We start from the raw sequence: 15,019 nt of genomic DNA, 5'->3' as shown, positions 1-15,019 counted from the left end.
ATTTATAACAGAAGTACCCATCACTAGTTGCATGCTAAAAGGAGGATGTTAAAAGTTGGCTCACTATATTATCTACACTTCTAAATAGAGTCTAATTGGGGCAGCAGACAATAAGCATCAAAGTTATTAATAGTTAAGTAATTAATAATTTTGTGCACAATATGCTAATTACTTAACTATCTAATGACTATTAGTGAACGGATTGTGGGCAGTATGTGGGCATGCTGTCTGAGGCTGAGACCATTAAGGAAAAAGTATGCAATAGTCAGGATTCCATCCTGCTGAACAATAGACCCATTTCACAGACTGTGATGATGCGTATCGGCCTTATCTTGCAGCGTAAATGTTGTACTTTTTTTTTTATTATTATTTAGTGCATTTATTTATAATTAATTTATAACATTTTATTATTTTACCCTTAATTAAGTCTAATAAAACAAGTTGCCACAGCTTCAATGAGATTTCTTATACAAATGTTGAGGGATTGACAGAAAATGTTGCCTCTTTTTCCTCTTTTGACTGCTGTAATCCACCGCTATGTATTTTTTTCTTTTTTGGAAAGCGTAATAGCGGATTTTTTTCTTTTGCAAAAGAAAAGCAAACAGGTAAGCAAAAATAATATTTGCTGTGGTCCTTGGGAAGCCTTTTTTGACCGCTGTCGGGCCTTCAAAAATGTATAATGTGCAAGGAAGGACAGCCAGTGGACTTTTTGGGTGTTGGTGCCCTACACAGATTGCATTGTAGGGAGTGCCGGTACTGCATCTCTGTACATACAGGCCCTCCTGTGCGAGACAATGCACAATGTTTAAAGAGGTCTATTTAGAGCTTGTTTACATTGAAAAACAGCTCGGATGGAGGCAAAAACATGTTCAGTGTGAACGGCCCCTACCACAATTGAAAAACACTAATACAACAACCAGAAAGAGAGAAAGGGAGAGAAAAGGCTTAACATGAGAATAGTGTATTTCTCCTTGGCTTAGTGTCATTGTTTTGGCAGTAAATAATGTTTATCACAAAGGAAACGTAAGAAAACCACGTTAAGCATTTTAACTAAACCTGTACTACTGTTCTTTTGTATTAAAATTGCTCCAGTTTTTCTCACCGTCATTTCCAGAATGAGCAATGCCATATGCAATAAAAAAAAATAAAAAAAAATGTATGCCATATCATGAATAGGTGTGTTTACTGGTGTTTTAAAATCACAAATGCTGGGAAACAATTAACATGCACTCAAATGCTATATTTGTCAATTCTCCTGCTTCTGACAGAAAACACGACTTGCTCTGATTGTTACTGATTTTTCCCCCAGCCACTTCTGTCAAGTGTAGCGTCTGTGTAAAGCAACAGCCAATAACTCGCACAACTCACGCGAAATGGGTCTCAGGTCCATTTCTCTCGATTTGTGAAACATTCTCAGCAGTCTGGGTGCATGACGCTAAAATAAGTGACAAAGTCCGGTATGGATTTTAAATGGAACAATTTTTCCCCTTAAATACAGAAAGATTCCTTATTATACAGGATGGTTGGCAACATATATTTTCAAAACAAGTGGGTATACCTAGGGTATATGCAAATATTGATCTTTTGAAAATGTTATACCAAACAGCCCTGGGACAAATTAAGCATACGACGTAAACATGTTTGTGGCCCTGACTACACTAGTTATGGCTTATTTGGTCAAGCCAACCACAGTTTAAAACTACACTGTTCACCCAGCCACAAAGAAAACAGTGGTGCATGCTTATGAAGAAAATTACCGTAACCTAAAGGAAGAGCAGAGAGATGCAATATGCCATTTTTTGTACCAGACTACATTATAACAGCCTATAATAATGAATATATGAGACATCAACAACCAAGATGCAATGCAGCAGCCAAATAATTCAGTTTGACATACTGTATATGTACATGTCTATTGTGTAACATGATAACACAAAATGCTTTATACAAATTATTTTATTTATTTTTTTAAACACGAAACTGTTGAGGTGAGACAAAGAAACTAGTCAAATTTTTTATAAAAATGAGACATTGTTCAGTCCTTTTCCATAACTAAAGTAAAATTACAAGGCATTTGTTTTTCTTTCAACTGACACCAATCCTAACTGAGTCAAACCTTTCGAAGGCAGAGAACTGACTATACAAGCACACCAAATTTAGCTATTAAGTTAGCCTAGTGTCACAGGAACGACTCGCAGGGCTCAGCCTCAGAATAAAACTTCCTCACAGCTTAGTAATTAGCTTTATCATGGCATACTGTTTTAATATATGATATTAAATATGGCACTAATTGTTTTTTCTTCAGCAGTCAAAGAGAGCAATAGCAGAGTTGAGTCCGCATTTAGCCGGATAATTCTAAAAATACGAAGCTAACGTCTCCTTTGTGCCCTTCAGTCTACATTTCATTGAAGAAGGTAATAATCAATATCAGAGCTATGAAAGGATTTGGTCCAGTTTGAGAGAAGTAACCCAATCCTACAAGATGAGGCTTACCCAGGATGGAGGAGGAATCATCTCACTCAGGGAGAAAACAACTACCTGCCTACATAGCAATAAGAAAGCCACAGAGTGGGAGATAAAGAGCATGAAAAAGCATCATCCTTTTGCCCTTCCAATCAGTGCAGCACAGCACAATTTCTATCTGCAGTTTTTGTGATTACAAGAAAAAAAAAAATAAAAATACAATATGTCATCCTACATTAAAGACACCAATTGAAATTGGAGTTTTGTGGCCTTTAATCCATGTCTATTAGTCATCTATAAATCATCTAGAGTTGACAAATTTTAGCAGATATAGGCATTGACAATTTAAAGTCTTCCTTTTTCTCATGCTGCACTACACATTTTGGTGCAATTAAATGCTTTCTATGACAACGCTGATCCCCATAAGGCTGGTTTATACTCGACGTATAAACAAAGCAAGCACAAAGTGACGTCATCGCTGCGTTTGCCTGGCCTCCGCAAAGCTCCGTTTCGCGTGGCGAGCGCACTGCTTCAATCCCATTGGACGAATTCGAGGAAAGGGGCAGGGCAGATGTGCCTTTGCTTTTGAGGCAGAGTAACACTACTGCAATTAATGTTAAAAGGACAATGTTTTCACAGCAAAATTACCTGTTGCAGCTCCTCAGTTGTTCTTATTCAGAAACACAAATGAACATATTTATCCACTACCTTTTGCATAGTTAATAAAAAGGTCCAAACGATACACTAGTTTGGTTTCATTACAGCTCTTGTTTATAACTTGTTTTAAATGTAGTTGGAGTTCAAACAATTATTTTAAATGTAGAACTTGTCTTGACTAGGCTATAAAATATAAAACACTAATATCTGTAAACAAATAAAAGTGTTTGAGTGTAAATAGCCTACTTACGGTTAAGTGTTTTTGTTTTGTTCACCTCATGCACATGACCAGTGAACATGAACTATTATTATAATACCTGGCTAGGTAAATGTAAAGTTCAGCAAAGCTCTTCTTCGCTGCCATTTCCTGCTGGATTAGCTGATATTTTCACTGACTGCCGCCTGTTGTTTGGCGAAAGTATAAATAAGGCTTCATATCCCCTGCAGCCAATGACCAAGTAGTAGCCTGAAGCATGGGCTGCATACTTTCCTAATAAATAGTATGCCAAAAGCAGTACGTCAATGGAGCACGGTGTCCGGATCCTCAGTATTCATAAAAGTAGGTGAGAAATACCCAGATGGCCTACTACATCCACAAAAATTCTAAAGTGTGCATCCACACAACCCTTTACTATCCCATAAGGCCACAGGAGCCATGTAGACATTCAAAACATTAAATTAAAAGGAGGAAAAAAACAGAAGAGAACGCGAGTCGGACAGCGCATTTAAACTGCAAGTGCTAGATATACCAAGAAAGTTGTTCCTTGTGGTTAAATGGTACTTGTTTAACAAAACCAGAGTAGATTATTTTTTAGTCATCATGCAAGTCAGGGTTTTAGGGTTACGGGACAACACCCACATTTCCGGATTAAGTATGTACTGTAATGTTTTCATACTACTCACCTGCATAGCTAAAAAACATACTTTATTAACTACTATATGTTCTTCATTAACTGCAGTATATATTCTCAGTATGTGAATTACCCCTTATAACACCTGCAACCAGCAAGTAGTAGCCTAAATCATGGTTCATTGTCATGATGTAAACTAAAGTCAATTGGGTAGTTAAAAAAGAAGTGATGAGGCCCTTTAATATGTCCTCCCCAACTTAATGTTTGAATAGAAAATATGTCAAACAGGACAAAAAAAAAAAAAAAAAAAAAAAAAAAAGTTCTCAACAAGCCATTTCATGGGGTCTTTAAAATCTGCAAGCACATTACCCTTCTGCACAGTTTGTTTCTTTAATAATAAATGAGGCTTATAAGTCAGGATCAATGCCATCCCTTTGCCATCTGAAACTGGGAATAACACAACGCATTTATTTCTGAAAAAATTAAATGTGGAGGAAAGACCAAATAACTCCCTGCTGTCAAATTAAGTTAATCTCACAATATACTCCTCAATTTTCTTCTCTCTCAACACTGCAGTTTGTATTTAAGATTAGAAATGCTTTTTTTTTTTCCTTTACAGCATTTTATCACATTTGCTAGGGTATAAATATTTTCCCAAGACATATTAGATCAATGTTGTGAAAAGTGAGAGCAGCACAGAGGCAGATCATGTTAAACAGATTAGGCAGGACTGTCAGTACCACTCAACAATCAGAACAGGCTGCATTGACAACAGGCAGCATATGAGGGTCCATGACTTCATATCCTCCTCTACTCCATTGTGAGTACATTTTTCTGTGCAATAAAACACTCTTCACAAGCACAGAATAAGGCTGTCTCATCTCGCTCCCTAGCTCCCAAACAAAGAAATAAATATACAAAGGTGTATTTTTTATATTCTTCTACAAGTCATATATTTAAAAGATTACTTCCCTTTAATGAATATTATGAATGAAAAACAATACTCTTAAAGAGAAAATAAGGCTTCGACATCATACAATGACACTTGCTCTCGTCCTCTAAAAACTTGAGATTTGAAAATACATAAATGGCATTTCTGGTAAGCGAATATGGTGAGCAATGATGCTCTATGGTTTTTACAGTGCATTCTGGGAATTTTTAGGGAGCTAACGTTTCAGCGCACTGGAACAATTTTGTGATTAGGACATCCCAAGAAATGGCCGACGTTCTGACCAGTGTCCTGACAACTGAACTAGGAAGCTGATTGAGATGCACCACAAGAAATCAGATGTAGACAGCCTTTAACAGATGTCCATTAAGAATGCATGCCAGTTCAAAGACAGTTCTACTGTTGTCAAGGTAGCAAGACAGCCATTAAATCACCTTGGTCCATTACAAAATCAATTTCTGCAGTGTGCTTGCATGGTCTCTACGGTCCTTCTAATGGCCAAATAACAATGGAGACACTACTGCAAGGTCAGTACTGCTGTGCTAATACAGACAGAAATCTTCAGACACTGATAACAACTCAGAGTGCTGTCACGATAAATGCACACCTTTCGGAATGTACAAGAAATTATAACTAACTTGAAAACAAGGGAATGAGCAATAGACATAGTAAGACATGACACAGTAAGATCTAAGCTCATGCGAAATTTCCTCAACCCATGTTTTCTGGAGTTGTGTGTCTCCTGGAAATTTTGGCAAAGTAATTTCTTCAATGTTTTGTCGGCTAATAAATCAACACCAAGTTACACAACAGTAAAACCCAACGAGTGGACCAAAAGCAAAGCCTCCATTTCATTCACTTCAATTAAATATTGCATCTACCTATACTACTGTCCTTAACTTAGGCAAATGGTCTACAACAAGCTAGCACAAAAGAAATTTAGAGGACTACAGCTCAAGTTCTGTCCCCAGCAACAGGTTACCTTATGCTGAGGTGGACAGCCGGTGGCCAGGCGCTGCAGGTGCTCGGAGGTGTGGCTGCAGGACAGCAGGTCTGAGCAACAAGCAGAGCAGCCCAGCCTCTTCATCAGAGATGAGATGATGCTGCAACCACAGCCACACATTGATCTGCTCATCAGAAACCCAAGAAACTTTGGACGAGAAGATTGACAATTCAAGTAGAAGAAGAGAGGTTCTCAAAGCATCCAACGGCCTTCACTTTAAAGAAACGTGCTGTCAGCTTTTCAGTGACAGACTGGGAGCAGAGTTTAAGTCACTTAAAGAGTGAACTGCAGAGGTAAAGTTTTGCCAGATCCAAAGAGGTCAAAGAAAGTCACTATTCAGCAGTTACAACCTGTTTGGTCTCTGGCCTCTCTCTAATTCTAAAAAAGTTCCTGTGACATTTGAACACCCAAGACTGCAACCCTCTGAGAGAGTTCACCCAAGGACACGTTTGTTCTTCTTTCCACCAGGCCTTTGTTCATCAGGGCAGGGAGGATACCTGTACGTTTCCTACAAACACCTGAAGCTTTGCCAAGAGTGTGAAGATGCAGTTGTTCTTGCAGGTGGGTGATGATCCTCAGATGGCTTCAGAAGAGGCAGTCAGTGAGTGTCTCACCACTCACCCTCCCTGCACTTCCCTCAGCTGCTTGTGATGAAGCCACATCTCTTCCGTCTCTCTCCTTCCCCCTCCCTCACTCTGACAAACTGCACTCTTCTGAGCATCTCGATGAAAACAGGCTCTGAAAGCCCCTCCCTCCTCTCCTCCTCCCGCTCATCTCAGCAACTGGTCTGCCTCCAGTTACTTGCATACCAGCGTCTGCTACATCAGGATTTTTTGTTTTTAATACTCATCATACTATTATTGCAATAAGCATAATATTGTGCACAGAATATGAATTTGGGATTCTTCTGATTAAATGCTGCTTTAGTAAAGTCATGTGCACACTAAACGACATCTCCTTTGATGTTTTAAGTCGGCGACTGGTCTGCGACAAGAAGTCTCAGATTTCATCTAACGGTTGTGAAGTGTGCATAGACAGTGTGCCGTCTAATAAAACAACAGTTTAAACTTTGCCAGTTATGCACGGATTAAAATGGAAATGTATGCACACGCACAAGAAGTTCACAAAATTATTTGGTGTGTTTGATATCAACATGCAGGGACACAGATATGAGAAGCAAGCATATTAGAAGCTCAGGTACAGCAAAAAATTACTCAGAATTCGGCTCAAAAAAGTTCAAATCAAAATCAAATCCCTTTATTGTCACTCAACGATATACACAAGTGCAACAGTGGGTGAATCTCTTGGGTGCAGTTCCAAGCAACATAGCAGTATGACAATGACAATAAACATCTGATTTACACAAAAAACAGTTTACACATCTTGTTACACAACACAATATACACCTAATAATATACAATATACAGTATACACAAGACTGTATACAAAAAAATAAATAATAATATACAATATGTAGTATACACAAAATAAGAAGACTGTGTACAATAAAAATACACTGTATTGGAGTCTCTGATGACCCGCTGAGCTTTTTTCACACTTTTGAAACAGTGTGAAAAAAAAAAAAAAAAAAAAAGAAAAACTCAAAGTTTGAATGCATTTTACAGTAAAACTATAACACGTTTAACATAACTCTTCATTATTTACAGACTTACTGGCAACTAAAATTGCCAGTACTGTAAATTTTACAATACACTGCCGTTCAAAAGTTTGGGATCACTTGAATAAAATGTTTCTCATGATCTTTAAAAATCTTTTGACCTGAAGGGGTATGTTTGACAGGGCTCCAGACTAAAAAAATGACTGAGAAGCCATTTGCTCCTAAACTGAAACATTAAGGAGCCAAATGGCTGTTTTTAGTCGCCAAATCACAGAATTGCTCAATTTAGATTGCTGTTCAGAAACAAGATAAACAGCCAAAGACAGCTGATAACCCATTAATCGAAGGTTTAATAAACAGTATATATAGTTAAGTTTGCATTCCCTTTTGTCTCAAATGTTCACAGCCCTTTCATAATTTATACATAAGAAATAAAATCTTTTTTTTATTTTGTACTGCTCTTCAGAATCTACATTACAGATATTTACATATAGTATGCATATAGTAGTGTGTTGTCTTCTTGAGCATCAATAAATGTTTGCAGCTTGTGTAATAGTTGTGTGCAAGTCCCTCAACTGTCCTAAGTGTCAAAAGTTTGATTTTATATATACACAGATCAGTCACAACATTAAAACCACCTGCCTAATATTGTGTAGGCCCCCCTTGTGCTGCTAAAACAGCGCCAACCCGCATTTCAGAATAGCATTCTGAGAAGCTATTCTTCTCACCACAATTGTACAGAGCTGTTATCTGATTTACTGCAGAATTTGTCAGTTCGGACCATAAATAAAATAAACTCTAGAGACTGTTGTGCATGAAAATCCCAGGAGATCAACAGTTACAGAAATACTCAAACCAGTCCATCTGGCACCAACAATCATGCCACGCTCCAAATCACTGAGATCACATTTTTTCCCCATTCTGATGGTTGATGTGAACATTAACTGAAGCTCCTGACCCATATCGGCATGATTTTATGCACTGCACTGCTGCCACACGATTGGCTGATTAGATAAATCGCATGGATGATTGTTGGTGCCATACGGGCTAGTTTAAGTATATCTGTAACTGCTGATCTCCTGGGATTTTCACACACAACAGTCTCTAGAATTTACTCCGAATGGTGCCAAAAACTGAAAACATCCAGTTCTGCAGATGGAAATGCCTTGTTGATGAGAGAGGTCAACAGAGAATGGCCAGACTGGTTCGAACTGACAAAGTCTATGGTAACTCTGTACAATTGTGGTGAGAAAAATAGCATCTCAGAATGCTATTCTGAAATGGGGGTTGGTGATGTTGTGGCTGATCGGTGTGTCTATATACGTTTATATATAAAATGCATACATACACTATATTGCCAAAAGTATTCGCTCACCCATCCAAATAATTTAATTCAGGTGTTCCAATCACTTCCATGGCCACAGGTGTATAAAATGAAGCACCTAGGCATGCAGACTGCTTCTACAAACATCTGTGAAAGAATGGGCCGCTCTCAGGAGCTCAGTGAATTCCAGCGTGGTACTGTGATAGGATGCCACCTGTGCAACAAGTCCAGTTGTGAAATTTCCTCGCTACTAAATATTCCACAGTCAACTGTCAGTGGTATTATAACAAAGTGGAAGCGATTGGGAATGACAGCAACTCAGACACGAAGTGGTAGGCCACGTAAAATGACAAAGCGGGGTCAGCGGATGCAGAGGCGCATAGTGCGCAGAGGTCGCCAACTTTCTGCAGAGTCAATCGCTACAGACCTCCAAAGTTCATGTGGCCTTCAGATTAGCTCAAGAACAGTGCGTAGAGAGCTTCATGGAATGGGTTTCCATGGCCGAGCAGCTGCATCCAAGCCATACATCACCAAGTGCAATGCAAAGCGTCGGATGCAGTGGTGTAAAGCACGCCACCACTGGACTCTAGAGCAGTAGAGACGCATTCTCTGGAGTGACGAATTACGCTTCTCCATCTGGCAATCTGATGGACGAGTCTGGGTTTGGCGGTTGCCAGGAGAACGGTACTTGTCTGACTGCATTGTGCCAACTGTGAAGTTTGGTGGAGGGGGGGGATTATGGTGTGGGGTTGTTTTTCAGGAGCTGGGCTTGGCCCCTTAGTTCCAGTGAAAGGAACTCTGAATGCTTCAGCATACCAAGAGAATTTGGACAATTCCATGCTCCCAACTTTGTGGGAACAGTTTGGGGATGGCCCCTTCCTGTTCCAACATGACTGCGCACCAGTGCACAAAGCAAGGTCCATGAAGTCCATAAAGAGCGAGTTTGGTGTGGAAGAACTTGACTGGCCTGCACAGAGTCCTGACCTCAACCCGATAGAGCACCTTTGGGATGAATTAGAGCGAAGACTGCGAGCCAGGCCTTCTCGTCCAACATCAGTGTCTGACCTCACAAATACGCTTCTGGAAGAATGGTAAAAAATTCCCATAAACACACTCCTAAACCTTGTGGAAAGCCTTCCCAGAAGAGTTGAAGCTGTTATAGCTGCAAAGGGTGGGCTGACGTCATATTAAACCCTATGGATTAAGAATGGGATGTCACTTAAGTTCATATGCGTCTAAAGGCAGATGAGCGAATACTTTTGGCAATATAGTGTATATATATAAAATGCATACATATATACATACATATATAAAATGCATACATGCATACATGCATATATAAAATGCATACATGCATATATAAAATGCATACATGCATATATACATACTAGAGCCCGACCGATATGGGATTTTTTTTTAGAATGATACCCATTTTAGAGAGGAAAAATTCACTGATTACCAATATGGAGGCCGATATAGTTAATTTTTGAGCTGGAATGAAAACAGACCTTTTCTGTGTGGATTGTGCACCGATTATGCACCAATATGGCTATGCAAAGGTACTCAGAAGGCTGCTTTCTTAAACAAATATTTTTTTCAAAGAATATTTGACATTATTATTACACATTGTCAACAAATTCAAGAAATGAACACTGAGAAAATAAATAAATAAAAATACAAATATAGCCACAAGCAACAATCATCGGGGTCCAAGCACATGTGAAGAAATAAGCAAAATAATCAGAATTGACAGAAATGATCCAGTGGATGACAAATAATAGAAATTGACGGAATAGATCCTGCCTAAACTAATTGTGTTGAAAATTGGGAAGAATATTTGTTACTTGGTGGCTTGGGTAACCCCATTTGGTTGCTAGGCAGTTACCAAGGTGATATTCAAACGGCTCCTTACTACCCTAAGTCAAATGAACAAAGCCAGAAATCTGTACGTTGTTCTGATGCAGAGATATGTGATTTGTTACTTGGTTGCTAGGGCAACCGCATCTGGTTGCTAGACAGTTACCAAGGTGATACTCAAAAGGCTCCTTGCTACCCTGAGTCCAATGAATGAAACCAGAAGTCTCTACGACATTCTGATCCTGAGATCCCCATCTAAGCATTTTGAATGGAAGTCAATGGGGTTTGGTTGTTAGGGTGCTCTAAATGGTTGCTAGGGTTTGGCTAAGTAGTTTCCATGATGATACTTCAAGAATGATTGCCCACCCATGTAAAACAAGCCAGCTGTCATTTCTCTAGGACATTCTGATCCAAAGATATCACTCTGTCATTTTGAATGGAATTAAATTTGGTTTGGTTGCTAGGGTGCTCTAAATGGTTGCTAGGGCATGGCTAATTAGTTTCCATGATGATACCTGAAGTCTGATTGCTCACCCAAGTAAAACTAGCCAACTGTCATTTCTCAAGGACATTCTGATCCAAAGATATCACTCTCAGCTATTTTTAATGGAAGTCAATAGGGCTGGCTGCTAGGGTGCTCTAAATGGTTGCTAGGGCGTGGCTAAGTAGTTTCCATGATAATACCTGAAGTCTGATTGCTCACCCAAGTAAAACTAGCCAAGTGTCCTTTCTCAAGGACATTCTGATCCAAAGATATCACTCTCAGCCATTTTTAATGGAAGTCAATGGGGTTTGTTTGCTAGGGTACTCTAAATGGTTGCTAGGGCATGGCTAAGTAGTTTTTCAAGTGGATGCATGAAGACTGATTGCTCACCCAAGTGAAACTAGCCAACTGTCAAGTCTTTAGTCCATTCTGTTCCAAAGATAACACTCTCAGCCATTTTTAATGGAAGTCAATAGGGCTTGTTGCTAGGGTGCTCTAAATGGTTGCTAGGGCGTGGCTAGCCAGTGATCAGAGAGATTCTTATTGGCTGATACTAACCTGATTCTAAAGATCCAATCGCCAAGTGTCTACAATATTCTGTTCTGAAGATACCCTTCTGAGCCATTTTGAATGGAAGTCTAAGGAATGGTTGCTAGGGCGTGGCTACGCCATTTCCAAGACGATACTTAAAGACTGACTGGTAGCCCGAGTGAAATGAGCCTTCACCTATGTCTCTCCGACATTCTGATTGGGAGATATGATCCCACAAAATTCATTGTCTTGTCATAGTAGGAAACAATTGTTTTCATGGGCAAGAGCCTTGCCATAGTATGCCTATGGGGCAATTTTGGGCTGGTTTTAAGGCAGCATTTTACAGTTTTCGGATGCAGCCATATAGAAATGATGCGAGACAGAAATGGTAATAATGGAAAAATAAACACACAATATAATTCCAGACATATGTAAACATATCCCTAAAACAATGTGACAGTTAATCATGTCTGGCAACTTGACAAATATGTTTTCAATATTTTTAGGATATGTAAAAATTAAGGTGACATTTGATTATCTATAATCATTTTGGAAATCACAGATTTATTTGCAAACTAATATTATAAAATTCAGAAAACATTGTCAGTGTACCACGTTTCTTCAAATACATTTATATGCAATTATACACTCATGAAAGCTATAGACTTAAAAGGATTTCTTATCCTGTGGCTCCCTCTGGTGGACAAAAAAATAGTATTACAGCTCTCATTGGTCAGATAAATGGCTGATTTAAAATTTGCTGTTAGCCCCCCCTTCATAATAAATCCATGAAATTTAGAATGATTCCTCAGAATGTCCTGTTTTTTTATTTACACAGTTTTGTGAAGTTTGGCATTTGTGCACACAAGATACAGGAATATTAGTCATAATGGGCCTCACTAGTCAAATATATCGGATTGTATCTTCTAGACGATTTAATGGATCACAATTCTTTTGATAACTTTTTGCCTTCATGGTCTAGTGCTGACCTGGGCCAAGTTTGGTGAAGATCTGATTAACGCCCTAGGAGGAGTTCGAAAAAGTAGGGTTTTCAGTAAATTAGAAAGGGAGAAACACTTTATAAAATGAAAAAAAAAAAAAAATGATATTTACATTTTGTAGGACTTGACGCAAGGATTTAGAGGTAAAAAGCATTTTGATTTTAATGTGCTCGGATGAAGTAATTAGCAAAAACGTAAATGTTTTTGTTATAGCGCCACCTTGTGACAGTTTCTCACAAAACTTGATACACCACCTCATTTTGACACTGTGTATGAATATCTCAAGTTTCGTAATGCCCGGCCATTCAGATTTGATGTTATTAGCTGCTGAAATTTGATTGGCTGCTGGCAGCCATGTTTGTTTATTTTTTCAACTTATATTCAAGTGATATGTTAGCCTTTGGGCCATAGAAGATGCAAACCAATTTTCAACATCATTGATCAAACAGCTGCGGAGTTATGAGCGTTTTTCTGTTGTAGCACCATTGTTTTTCTATTTGATGCGACTTGGCGTGCAGCCTCAGAATGTCATGTTGTCTATGTGTATTTAGTTTCGCTACGTTTGGACTTTGTTTGGTAGATATAGGTCAATTTCGAGATGTTCTGCATGATCGAGCGATTGATTAAACAGGAATGGAGGGCTGATTTTCACTTCAAGCAAATTGGTAAGTGCTTTTTGCATTGTTATAGCAACATTATAAGAGTTTTCTAAGTGTAAATTAAGCTGCTTGAGCATTCAGTGTCAGATCAGGTTTTGAAAAGTAACCGTGTACCCTGATTAAACCAAATTTATTGCAAGCAAAATTTAAATTGCAAATATTACTAGAGAGCTTTTCTTGGTATTAGACCTCCTTGGTTCTGGCTTTTGTGCGTGGACTTGTTTTTAAAATGTCCATTGGTATTATTAGTTCACTGCCACGTAATATATGATGTGTCTTATTCATTGTGAAACTGTGTTTTCTCAATGGCATGAATTGCACTGAAGGCCTAGACTTAAAATGCACGGGCCGCGGCTGGGTTTTGGGTGGAGACTTCAATCTTTTAATGAGCACCTATTACGGTTTTTCAAATATTACCTTTCATGTAGTGTGTTATATAGCTGTTTGTGAATGTAAAAAAAGTCTGCAAAGTTTCAAAAATCAAAGTGCATGACATGGAGCTATTGACTCCCAAACAAAAGAACCGATTCTGAACATCTGAGAGAGTCTTTAGTAAATCCAGACTAACTTCCTGTACTAACCTACATAATTTGGTAACAAAAAACCCGCCTCTGGTCTTCATTGGCTGCTCACGAACAGCTTTGACCCGCCCTCAAACACTACACTAAGCAGTAGACCAATCACAACAGACTGGGACATCTGACCAATCAGAGCAGAGTAGGTTTTAGAATGAATCCTTTAGAACGGATCATTGAACGAGTCGTTTTTGACACTGGGAAAAAAAAAAAGGTAATGCTGCAATTTAAATTATGAGCAAATTAAAGTGATTTTTGACCTTGGATGCATGTAAATCTTTTTTATGAGACCTTTAAAACAAAATGAGGCATGTTTAAAAACCAAAATAGGTGGTCTTTAATGGATCCGGTCCTTGATCGTAGTGATGTAAAGGTGTGTAGACCCTTTACAGCAACGTTGACACTACAAAGGATGTGTAAAAATCTTGGTGTTACAGACATGGAGATTTTTTTTTTTTATTATTTTTTTATATAAGTAACTTATTCCATTTGCCACTGACTGCTCAATTGGGAACATTTTAGTTTCAGATCATGCTTTGGTGTGTTTAGAGATGTTGCCACATATAGAGCAAAGGAAATCATATAGATGGCATTTCAACAAATGTTAAAGACAGAAGTCAATGTTCATGTAGAAACCAACTGGCCCTCAGTGTCCTCTGTGGGCGTGGCACGGGAGGAGCTTAAGGCAGTTCTTAGGGGCGGATCATACAATATGCCTCATTCATTAAAAAGATCAAAGCACAAGAATTCATAGAATAGGAAGAGTACTAAAAGTGCTGAAACAGAGCTGAAGCGATGAATGTCATCCAATGGTCTGAGAGAGCTGACCCAGCTAAAATATAGTTACAGTACTATTCTGTCACAGAAGGTTGAGTTTTGGTTATTCAGGGCAAGACAGAAACATTTTGAGTTGGGGGAAAAAGCAGGGAAACGCTTGCCAGATACATAAAACAGAGAGTGTTTTATTTTCCACAATTCCTTCAGTAATGTCTTATGGAGGCAATATATTTACTTCTGTCACAGATATTAATAAATAATTTAAAGAAT

The 15,019-nt window shown here is 38.5% G+C and overlaps 1 protein-coding gene across 3 annotated transcripts in view; it reads right to left on the bottom strand.

Annotated features, from left to right (window-relative positions):
* LOC127443691 (F-box/WD repeat-containing protein 7) overlaps window positions 1-15,019 on the bottom strand; it is a 252,595-nt gene that overhangs the window by 153,342 nt on the left and 84,234 nt on the right. Inside the window, exon 1 of one of the 3 annotated variants that reach the window (XM_051702479.1) lies at window positions 5,903-6,606. The exons of the other annotated variants lie outside the window; for them this stretch is intronic. Within the exon in view, the coding sequence (XP_051558439.1) occupies window positions 5,903-6,055 (153 nt within the window). The 5' untranslated portion in view covers window positions 6,056-6,606. Of the gene's footprint in view, window positions 1-5,902; window positions 6,607-15,019 lie in introns of those variants that run through there. 3 annotated transcript variants of the gene reach the window in all.

Source organism: Myxocyprinus asiaticus, chromosome 7 (assembly GCF_019703515.2).
Source record: "Myxocyprinus asiaticus isolate MX2 ecotype Aquarium Trade chromosome 7, UBuf_Myxa_2, whole genome shotgun sequence".
NCBI lineage: Eukaryota > Metazoa > Chordata > Actinopteri > Cypriniformes > Catostomidae > Myxocyprinus > Myxocyprinus asiaticus.
The sequence above is the reverse complement of the archived record's forward strand: the minus strand, read 5'-3'. Positions and strand labels throughout refer to the sequence as shown.